This window comes from Hyperoodon ampullatus, assembly GCF_949752795.1.
Source record: "Hyperoodon ampullatus genome assembly, chromosome: 3".
NCBI lineage: Eukaryota > Metazoa > Chordata > Mammalia > Artiodactyla > Ziphiidae > Hyperoodon > Hyperoodon ampullatus.
In genome coordinates, this window is record NC_136916.1 from 19,991,228 (window position 1) to 20,003,367 (window position 12,140).

Consider the following 12,140-nt stretch of genomic DNA (forward strand, 5'->3'; position numbering starts at 1 on the left):
TAGAACTATCAATTTTATTCAAGATTAAAAAAAAAAAAGGGGGCTTCCCTGGTGGCGCAGTGGTTGAAAATCTGCCTGCCAATGCAGGGGACACAAGTTCGAGCCCTGGTCTGGGAAGATCCCACATGCCGCGGAGCAACTAGCCCCGTGAGCCACAATTACTGAGCCTGCGCGTCTGGAGCCTGTGCTCCGCAACAAGAGAGGCCACGATAGTGAGAGGCCCGCGCACCGCGATGAGGAGTGGCCCCCACTTGCCGCAACTAGAGAAAGCCCTCGCACAGAAACGAAGAGCCAACACAGCAATCAATCAATCAATAAATAAATTTTAAAAAATTAAAAAAAAAAAAAATTTAAAAAAAAAAAAAAAGAAAAAAAGATTCTTACCTCATATTCCATACACGGATCTGGGGAATCATCAGTACAATGAATAAATCTTTGAGGGAAAGAAAGGCAATTGAATCTTTATTTTATGGTTGTCAGTTTATGCATACACATTACTTATATTTACTTATATTTAAAGTGGGAATAAGGTTTTACTAAAAGCATCCAGAAACAGGTGACTAATTCAAATTCAATGAACATTTATTAAGCACCGTTCAGTGTCAGGCGTTAGCCTAGGCACCCTGAAATGTTATTTGTTATTTCATTTGTCCTCAAAACAACCATATGAGCTACTATAATCTCCATCTTTCTGTTAAAAAAAAGGGCTAAAACTAAGGAAAGAGCACATTCAGTGACCAAGCCAGGAGTATAACGCAAACCCACTCTAGATTCCAAATTAGGGTGAGATGGCACTGTTGTTTTATAATTCTCACTGTGCTCTTCCTGGCTGAACCAGAAGTCTAGTTCTCTGCTGACATTAACTCTGCCACCTAAAGCCACAAAAAGTTCATCTAATCCTTCTCCCACATCCCATTTAAAAATAGCTGACAGAAGAACTATTCATTCCTCCATTAAATATATTGCTTCCTCCTCTAAAAATCCTCAGTTTCATGGACAATTTTTCATACCCTTTATTAAACACCCACCTATGCCAAGGGCTGGAGAGGCACTGGAACGCCAAAATGACTAAGAGTCCCTTGTCCTTTAGTCTGGTGAGGAAAGCCTCACAAGTACCCAAAGAATTTCGAAACACTGAAAATAAAAATACTGTGATGGCACAAAGGAAACACTGATTAGCTCTTCATGTTTGGGGGGAGGGGAGCTGATAGTCAAGAAGGCGTCATTTGACATGAAGAGAAGGGTCTGCGTTTGAGGGAAAGGGAGAGAAGTGAGAACTACGCACAGGACCACTGGAGGTCAGTACTGATGGGTGTGGAGGGAAGAACTGCCAAAACATGTGGTTGGAGAGAAATTTCGGACAAGAAGGACTATCCAGATCATGAGGGGTCTTGTTTGCCTACGCAGAGAGGTTGTGATTTATTATACAGACAATGGGGAACTAAAAACGTTTCTAAACATGTGAGGGAGATCATTGCACTTAGGCTTTAGAAATATCACGGGTGGCAACAGTGCTGGAGAGCCTGGGGGAATTGGTGGCAGGTTGGGAGGCTGAGAGCCCAGTTGGAAGGCTCATTGCAACAGCCCCAGGGAGAGATGATGGGCCAACTAATGCTAAGGCAGAGGAGAGGGAGAGGAGAAGCTCTATACAAAGATATTTAGGAGACAAAGTCAGGGCTACTTGGTGCCTGATTGAAAGCGCAGGATGAGGGAGAAAGAGGCCAGACGACTGGGGTGGCTGCTTGATGACTCGCTGGACAGTGATGCAAATACCATTCACTAAGAAGGAAGAGCAGGTGATGTGGGTGAGGAAAACATGGGAGCTAACTACGTTTGGGTGGGTAGTGTTGGAGAAATCCTGGGAGAACCACAGAGAATGTCTAGTAAGCAACTGGAACACGGAAACTCAAGGGTGGAGGTGAAAATAATTATCTGGAAGTAATCGTCCTACTGGTATAAGAGCTAAGGTCAAGGATGGAGACAGAAGTGATCAGTCAGCTCATTCAGATAGAATCCTGGGGAATACCAACAATTCAAGAAGCAAAACAGGTGGTCAAGAGACATTTTGATGAAAAAAATACATAAGCAAAACAAAAAAGTTTTAAAGAGGTCTTAAGCAATTTACAAGTAGAATTGAATTTGAAAAGCTTTTAAATTTCCCTGAATGTTTGATTAGGTTGGAATTCTCTGCAATCATTTATGATTTATACTACAAACAATAACAACACAAATAAGGTGGTTGGCTAAAATCCTCAGAAAATAAGAACTTTTATTGCCACTAACTGTTGGGCACCAATGGATATAATTTGAATGACAAAGAAAGATGCACACAGGGAAGGAGCTTTGTTAAAAGGCAGTGGGCTTTCCCCGTATTAGTGAACAGGCACCAAGTGAAGCATGTACATCTGCTACCTCATTTCATCCTTGCAATAATCCTATGAGAAAGTGCTATTATTATTATCCACATTCATCCCACAAGGAAACTAAGGCTCTGAAAGGTGAGAAATGAAGTCAGTGGTGGGAGGGCACTAAACCACGTGTGGAACTGGTCCTCTCAGAGGTGGAGGTTCTAGAGCTGTTATCGCTCTCAGATTTCAGAGAAACCACAAATACCAAATGGATCCAGAGAAATACATATGTCCTGGATCATCTCCTTTAATAGTTCTACATAATATCTTCTTCTTTATTTTCTTTCAATTTTTTTACAATTTATTTATTTATTTATTCATTTTTGATTGCATTGGGTGTTCGTTGCTGCGTGTGGGCTTTTCTCTAGTTGCGGCGAGCGGGGGCTACTACTCTTTGTTGCGGTGCGCGGGCTTCTCATTGCGGTGGCTTCTCTTGTTGCGGAGCATAGGCTCTAGGCACACAAGCTTCAGTAGTTGTGGCACACGGGCTCAGTAGTTGTGGCTCGTGGGCTCTAGGGTGCAGGCTCAGTAGTTGTAGCGCATGGGCTCAGTTGCTCCGCGGCATTTGGGATCTTCCTGGACCAGGGCTCGAACCCCTGTCCCCTGCATTGGCAGGCGGATTCTTAACCACTGCGCCACCAGGGAAGTCCTGTTCTTCTTTAGTGTAAAAGAGTCCCTCACCTTTTTTTTCTGGTTTAACAGCCTAAATATTTTAATTAGTAAAAAACACTAATTCATTTATGAATTCTATTATAAAAATTCATTTTATCCTTAAAACATTTTTCCTCAACTCCTTTCTAAATTCTAAATGAAAAGATGAAAAAGTGTGTCAAAAATCCAGACAGTGTTATGAGGAATAAAAAGTTGTGTGGTAAAATAATTTTTCACAAGCGAGAAAAACGTTCACAATACAGTATACTTTTAAATAATATAAAAGGTCACAAAACTACACAGTACAAGCTCATATTTTAAACATACATGAGAAAACATAATACAATGTTAATTATTGGAATGTTAACAATGATTCTTTCCCAGCACTGACTGTTCATTTCTTCTGCTGCTTTTCTGTAGTATTTCTAACATTATGTTTATCACATTAAATATATATTACCTTAACTTTTAATTTTGAGGAATTAAAAAAAACATAAAAGTACAAAGTGGGGACTTCCCTGGTGGCAGAGTGGTTAAGAATCCACCTGCCAAGGCAGGGGACACGGGTCCGAGCCCTGGTCCGGGAAGATCCCACATGCCGCGGAGCAACTAAGCCCGTGCGCCACAACTACTGAGCCTGTGCTCTAGAGCCCGCGAGCCACAACTACTGAAGCCCACGCGCCTAGAGCCCGTGCTCCGCAACAAGAGAATCCACCGCAATGAGAAGCCCGTGCACCGCAACGAAGAGTAGCCCCCACTTGAAACAACAAGAGAAAGCCCGCAACGATGACCCAAAGCAGCCAAAAATAAATTTTAAAAAATAGTTAATATTTTAGCTTTCAATTAACCAGTAATTCTTATCATGATAAAACTGAACTATCTTTTTTTAAAAAATTTAAATGTATCTAAAATATACAAGGGAGGGCTTCCCTGGTGGCACAGTGGTTAAGAATCCGCCTGCCAATGCAGGGGACTCGGGTTCGAGCTCTGGTCCGGGAAGATCCCACATGCTGCGAAGCAACTAAGTCCATGTGCCACAACTACTGAGCTACTGAGCCTGTGCTCTAGAGCCCACAAGCCACAACTACTGAGCCCCTGTGCCACAACTGCTGAAGCCCACACACCTAGAGCCTGTGCTCCACAAGAAGAGAAGCCACTGCAATGAGAAGCCTGCACACCGCAACAAAGAGTAGCCCCAGCTCACCACAACCAGAGAAAAGCCCGTGCCCAGCAACGAAGTCCCAACACAGCCAAAAATAAAATAAATCAAATCAAATAAATTAAATTAAAAAAATATATATACATATATACAAGGGAGATGGGAGGAGAGAAATGACAAAGGAATTTGAATAAACAAACACTTCCAAAACACAGGTCTTCATTATCTAAATTTTTTAATGCTTCTATATTCCTACAAATATTGATTTCAACCCTTGGTTAATCCTCATTTGCTACTTTAAAATAGGTATACATTTTAATACACATTTGCATTCTACCATCCCATAACATTATTTTTTAAGTGGCGATTGGTTTAACATTTAACATTAGTTAAAAACCTTGACTAGTTTCAGAAGGTAGATGTGAGAACATATGTGCTACATGAGATTACTGTACAAGGCTTTTTCTTATTGAGATGATTAATCAGATGGCCAAGTAGTCTCTGAAAGGAGAGGAAAGTGCAGAGCCATCATAATTAAGACTGAATGTGAAGGTCAACAACATTTTTAGGAGCTCAGCTGAAATACTGCAAAAAACACTGTGTATGAATATCTAAATTCCATTTATATTCTGGAGGAAGTAGATTTAAAAAGCAAAAATGTGTTAAGATATTTAGAGTATTAACAACACTTGAATGCTTACAAATCCCTATATAAATTATGGTTCAAAAATTCCAGGTTACATCAAAAAAGGAAAAAGAAAGAAATCCTTAAATCAAGGCTTCTTACTACATTGAAAATACTAGTAGAAACAATACTAGCAGAAAATATGAGTATCCTAACAGAAACGATAAAATATCTTCAGTCATATCAAATATAAAAATGTTTGTAGTATTCTCTTAACTGACTAACCAAGAACACAGATGATCCAAACACTTGCATCTGCAATGGAGAAAGAAAACCTGATTCTCTCGTTTCCAAAAATAACAGTTTCTTAATTGCTAAAGGAAAGCAGGACCTCAGAGAGGTAACAGCAAGTCACTGATCAAGGAAAGCAATTTACAGAGAAAGAATACTGAATTGCTAAGTCTACTTTTGCTTTTGTTTCTATGAACACATAAGTTAAAAGTCATGGTAAGAACTAGTATAAATTCTCAAATCCCAACTCAGCATATAATATAAAATTATAATACATGTTATAATTTATGAGCAAAAGCAAGAAATATGTCAAAATACCTAACACTTCCCCTGTGTTAACGAACACATTTAAATAACACGTGGAAAATTGGCCTGAATTATGAAATAACATGAAATCATTCGTGATCACCTTGGAATTTGGGCAACTGTTAGAGAATTCCTCAAGTTATAATCTGAAATTAGTCTAGGTCCAGATTGATAAGTGTCCCATACAGATGAGAAACAATACAGGCATCTGCACTGTTCTATATCCATCTCCACCCTCCAGGGCCCAGGCCCTTCCCAGCAGAGGTAGGACTAGATGAAACAATATCCCTGTTGAGAAACCTGCTGACAGTTTTACTGCTGTTTCTTTCCACAAAATTTGCCTTTGCTCTCTGGTTGTTTTTAAGAACTCCTTTTGTCGCTGGTGTTCTACAGTTATACTATGATATGTTTTCTATTGGGACACTTGTGTTGATTGAACATGAATTTGTGTTTTTTTATTCATTCTTGAATATTCCCAACTACTTTCTCTTTAAATATGCCTCTCCCTCCTCATTTTCTCTATTCTTCCCTCCTAGAGCTTCTATTCTACATGTTAAACATTCTCATTTTATCCAATATGTCTCTTAATTCCGTAATTGCAATTCATTAATTCTCTATGCCGCATTTGGGGTAATTTTATCTCATTCAAATAACTATCTTCTTCAACTATGCCTTATTTACATAGGTAAATGCGTTTTTAATTTTAATAACGTTTTCCATTTGCAGAACTTTTGTTTGCTTCTTTTTTCCTAGTAACTTGTTCTACAAGTTTCAATTCTTTTTCAAGCGTTTAATCAATTAAAAGTGTTCCATTACATTATCTTTTAGACTTCTGCTTCCTTGCGTGTTTTGTTAGTTTTCTTGTGAGTGCTTATTTGGTGGGGCCTATTTTTTCTATGGGGCTCCCATGAGGCCTGGGTTGTGGAATTCTTTCCAGAGTACTTTGTATATGCATCTTTCAGGTGCCTCAGGGTAAAACCAGTCCAGGAGTGATATTTATGTTAATTTCTTAGTTTGGGAGTTCTCAAACCATGCAAGTGATTTGAAGTTTGTACTCCAAGTTCATTGCACAATACAGCCTGAGGTTTTAACGTTTTAAAATTAAAAACCCAAAGCCCAAGCAGTTTCAAGTCCTGTTTCCTTATCTCTGTGCCTATGGATGGACTTTTTTCTTTTTTACTGAAGGTGCAAAAGTCTCTTTCCTAAAGCCTCACTTTATTTTGGCTTAAGGCTTGGGCTCCTAACCCTATAAAGGCATTACAACTTATGTTCTTCATCAGTTCTGACAATCACCCCTAAAGGCTTATCTACCTAACCCTCTGGTTCTCAATTCTCTTTACATTTCTTGCATTGGGTTTGCCTTTTGTTTCCTGTGAATTCAACTACGTATTTAAATTTCTGTGTTATAGTTCATATTTTACCTAGCATGTCTAGATATCTGTAACAAAAGATTTTTCAAATTTTCTTAGTCTGCCACTTAGCTAAAGCCAAATATTAATGATCAGTTTCTTCTAGTTCTTTTATAATTACAAATAGGAACATTTTGAATTTCATTTGAAGATCTCTGCCACCTTGAACAGTCTAGTTATAATTAGTACTTAAGAGCCATTTTCATGTACACATATAAGCATATTGGTTTTTTTTTTAAATCCCACTTCTGAAATTTTCTCCTGGGTTAGTAAGTATTTTATACTAATTTGGAAGATTTCTTTGACTGAAATTTTCAACAAGGTACCAAGAGAAAGCAGTATTAAATCAAAGTCATTGACTGACAGTCTACGTAGAATATGTTGGATTATAAACTCCTAATTCTTGGCAGATAATTACAGTTCCTCCAGCTAGCCATTAAAACTTCAAAATAGGGCTTCCCCAGTGGCGCAGTGGTTGAGAATCCACCTGCCAATGCAGGCGAACCCGTTCGAGCCCTGGTCCGGGAAGATCCCACATGCCGCGGAGCAACTAAGCCCATGTGCCACAACTACTGAGCCTTTGCTCTAGAGCCTGCGAGCCACAACTACTGAGCCCGTGTGCCAAAACTACTGAAGCCCACGCTCCTAGAGACCGTGCTCTGCAAACAGACAAGCCACCGCAATGAGAAGCCCGCGCACCACAACAAAGAATAGCTCCCGCTCACCGCAACTAGAGAAAGCCCACGTACAGCAAAGAAGACTCAATGCAGCCAAAAATAAGAAAAAAAAACCAAAAAGAACTTCAAAATAAACACAGGTATTATTGGGACTTCGTTGGTGGTCCACTGGGTAAGACTCTGCACTTGGGGAACTAAGATCCCACATGCCAAGTGGTGCGGAAAAAAACAAAAACAAAAAAGACAAAACCCACAGGTGTTACTAAATAATTAATGTTATATAATCTACAATGTGAATTACAAAATAGAAGTATTCTCAGGTACAATCACGGTAAAGACCAAAAAAAGCAAAAAACAAATAACCAAAGGTCTACTCTGTTGAAAGCTACTATGAAATTATGTCAGTACATTTTTAATATATTTTGCAGTGAACCAGTTAACAGGAATTTTGGAGACCGATGTTTTAGATACAAAGTTTTAGAAAGAAGAAGAAAAGAAAGGGAAAAAAAAGATCCTAGCCTAAAACTGTAAGAACTGTGCTTAACTGCCACTGACGACTGACAGGAATGTCATCTTTCTTGTCTTTTATTTCCACCCAAGCTACTTTCCAAGTCATTCCCTCAACTTAAACTTCAGGTTGCCTGTCCTACCAGCCAAATGGTCTTACTATAAATAGGTACATTCATGATGCCCTAAACATGTCTTAAGATGGACATACTCTTTTCTGTGAGCTTCTTAACTGTGATCAACACATAGCTTTTATCATGATGTTCCAACTATTTCACACGTTGAACGAGAATAAATGCAATATGTTTAATGGTAAGGATGCCCGTGTGTGGAACTAGGGGAATGCAGACAATGAGAAAACTATGGATGTAGTATATGCTTTGTTACAAGGAAAGAAGGATACGTGTATCTGATGAGCTGTGCTACAATTAAGAAATACACTGGGGCCTCCCTGGTGGCGCAGTGGTTGAGAGTCCGCCTGCTGATGCAGGGGATACGGGTTCGTGCCCCGGTCTGGGAGGATCCCATATGCCGCGGAGCGGCTGGGCCCGTGAGCCATGGCCGCTGAGCCTGCGCATCCAGAGCCTGTGCTCCGCAACGGGAGAGGCCACAACAGTGAGAGGCCTGCGTACCGCAAAAAAAAAAAAAAAAAAAAAAAAAAAAAAAAAAAAAAAAAAAGAAATACACTGAACTAGAAAGAGCTCCATGGAAGTAGAATCCAAGAGAGTGCTCTAGTGGAGAACACTGAAGTTAAAGATGAATCCTATTTGTTACGGGTGAGGTGTTAGATTCTGGCATTGGAGGAACAGACTTACAGTGCTACCAACTTAAATGGTGTGAGTTCTCTAGTGCGGGCCAGTCAACGTGGCAGGAATGGGGGAAAGAGAAATCACAGTATTAGTAAACTAGGAAAGTAATAACTACTTGAACTGACTCTAGACAACTTAGGTACCGCCTAAATCCACTAAGATCACAATTTGATCATTCCTATCAGAAAAAACATCATCATTAAAGCTTTATAAGGTGGCAGTACACAAAATCACAATGCTTTAAAGTGGCAGACTCTTTACTGCCTAGCTATTTACTAGGGCACATCCTCATTCGTAAGCTTTCCTAAAATGTTGGAAGGTTATGGTATTATACCTCACAGAAAACAACTCTTAAGTATATAAGGAAAAAAAATTATGTCAAGGGCAGAAATAAAAAAGAAAAACATGGCACCCAGGGAATATTAAGCATCAAAGTTCTGGTGCTGAAGATTTTACTACTCATTAGGATCCAAAATGAGAGTTCAGGTACACAGATTCCATTTTTTAGATCTCACTGGTGGTGGAAAAGGAAAGATAAAAAATGACACTGAATTAAGGGTGATTGTGTGAGTTCATTCGAATTTTCATAGAATTCTTCAAAAAGAGAGAAAATATGCTATCTAAAATTATAACAATCTAACAAAACATTGTAAATCAGCTACACTTCAATAAAAAAAATACAATAAAATTATAACAATCTAAAGTGGAAACACTGTCACCTAAATAAATGGGCCTTAAAAATCACAAGGAATAGGTTCTGTTAGGCCCAACTTAGGTAGAACATTTTACTTCTGAAACTGTTTGCTGCTGAATTTTAGGATTAATAACCAGTTTTGTGATAATCTTAAGAACAAAACGTATAAAAATTGTGCTGATCATAACTGTGCTTGAATTACTAAGACAAGTAAACTTTCCTGACCTCTAGCAACTCTAACGTCCTTAGTCATGAGCCTCTCAGAGAAACAATTAATGGATTAATTCTCTCACTCAGCCCTTTCTTCTAAATGCCAATTGAATACCAGATTTTTTTTTTTTCTGGCCTTGGCCTACTGAAGTGACACCTAATCAATAAAATAATCAATGAAAGCAGCCTTCTGACTCAGCAAGTCTAACTACATAGAAAGTTTATCTGGGCAAATAATTCACTCAGCAAGTATAATGCAGACAGATTATGCTAACGGTGTCAATACTTCAACTTCCACTTTTTGAAGCTTCTCGTGTACGATAACCATTTGACAAACAGAAAGAATAAGAGCACTTACTAGTCCATGTCAAATTACGACTGTGGCAGACAGTACTGGTGGTCTACCCTCTAGCTACTCCCAACCTTCATCCTTGCCAACAAAACTGTGACTGTTCAGAGGAGGGCAGGTGGACCTGTGGAATCCCAGGGATGCACATGTACATCTAAGCGCACAGCCCTCAAGGTGTGGGCCTGCACCCGCAGCATCAGAGTCACCTGGGAACAGGTTAGAAATTATATTCTTGGGCCCCACTCCCAGCCTAGTGAATCAGAAACTCTGGGGGTGGGGACCAGTAAGCCGTGTTCTACCAAATTCTCCAGGTGACTCTAATCTGAGCTGAAGTTGGAGAGCCTCTGCTCTAAACCAATCATGGCGTCTCTGTTCCCTCTGCCAACTACTGGATGAGGCCGAGTAACTGTGTGACCGTGAGCCTATCAGGAAGTCTCCTGGGAAGCTTCCAGAATGCTTTACTTGCTCACAGACAGAGAAGAATGAGAGGAATTAGATGCACCCCCTCATATTTTTGACTAAGATATAGTCATCTTCATGTCATACCTGCAAAATACCAGCCACCTTGTAACCATTAGGTGATAAACCCAAATACCAAGCCAGTAAGCCAAGGATGACAGAGAGAAAGACTGAAAGAATCTGGTCCCTGGTGACCCTGATGAGCTGCGACTTAACCATTATAGATGGAAATAGCCCATTTCCAGACTCCTTGTTAAATAATGTATTTTTAAAAACACTGTGTGTGAACTCTTTTTGGTTGGCCCTCTGTTAACCTGTGATCCTAACTGTAACATCTTTGTTTCTCTTGTTGAAGCAAGCTCCCAAAGAGTATAACATAATTTTCATAATATTACATAATTTTTTGTACATAATTATATACTATAATATTCTATCTTTTATTACATTCTATAATATTTTACTTTGAAGCATTTAGAAAAGAAGGAATTTATAACTTTATTAAGTGAAAATACAGAGAACATTTAGAATGACGTTACTGAAATTATATTCTGGTTTTGGTTCTATTAACTAGTTGATGGGAACAAATTACTGAGCAGATTTAGGCCTCAATTTTCTAACTGACTGAAGAGTTCAAATTAAATCACTGATAAGATCCTGTCCAATTTAAAGTATTGTATTCTTGGGGGCTTCCCTGGTGGCGCAGTGGTTGAGAGTCCGCCTGCCGATGCAGGGGACACAGGTTCGAGCCCCGGTCCGGGAAGATCCCACATGCTGCGGAGCGACTGGGCCCGTGAGCCATGGCCGCTGAGCCTGCGCATCCGGAGCCTGTGCTCCGCAACGGGAGAGGCCACAGCAGTGAGAGGCCCGCGTACCACACAAAAAAAATAAATAAATAAAATAAAGTATTGTATTCTTAATCTTTAAGGGGTCCAGAAAGGCCTCTGTGACAAAAGTTCATCTTTCATTAAAGACCCAATCAATAGGGATTTTTCTGTAGTAACAAGACTTATTGTTACGCAACTGACTACCGACAAAGATTTCCAGAAAAGGTGACTGTGAGTACCACTGGTCTGAAAGGCTGCAAGCTCAGGGCCTCGTGTTTATCCTGCCAACTCCCAATTATTTACATGAGGAGAAAGATGGTATTCTGTGGATAAACACTCCTAATCCAAGGCCTCAAATGTACTTACTGATTTAACTTCTTCCCCATGCAAAAGTCAAAAAGTACAAAACGCAAAATGACTGACTGGTATTTCTACCCTTCACTGGAATCGTGGCTAAATTCATGTAAGACAAAGAGCGAGAGGTGGGCTAAGAGGAGCCAGCAGGTCGCTAGGGTGCAAAGATGATTTAAAAGCCATCAACCACAGAGAATTAGAAGTGATTTATAATTTTTGGAGAGGAAATGTCCTTATATACTCACTGCAACTAATATCAAAGGTGCATAAAAATCCCTATCAAATGAATTAACAGGTACAGAGTATTTTAATGTAATATATTCCAAGGCCTCTTTACAAAAGCATTCAATATCAAAAAGCTCTACAATGGCAAAAAAAAGAGAGAGCCACGACTTCCTCTAATCAGAG

The 12,140-nt window shown here is 39.5% G+C and overlaps 1 protein-coding gene across 3 annotated transcripts in view; it reads right to left on the reverse strand.

Annotated features, from left to right (window-relative positions):
- Positions 1-12,140, reverse strand: part of CDC123 (cell division cycle 123) — a gene marked incomplete at its 5' end in the record, with an annotated part of 58,181 nt that overhangs the window by 21,306 nt on the left and 24,735 nt on the right. For all 3 annotated transcript variants that reach the window (XM_079698923.1, XM_079698924.1, XM_079698922.1), the window contains one exon: positions 385-433. In XM_079698923.1, coding sequence (XP_079555049.1) covers positions 385-433 — 49 coding nt within the window. The remainder of the gene's footprint in view (positions 1-384; positions 434-12,140) is intronic.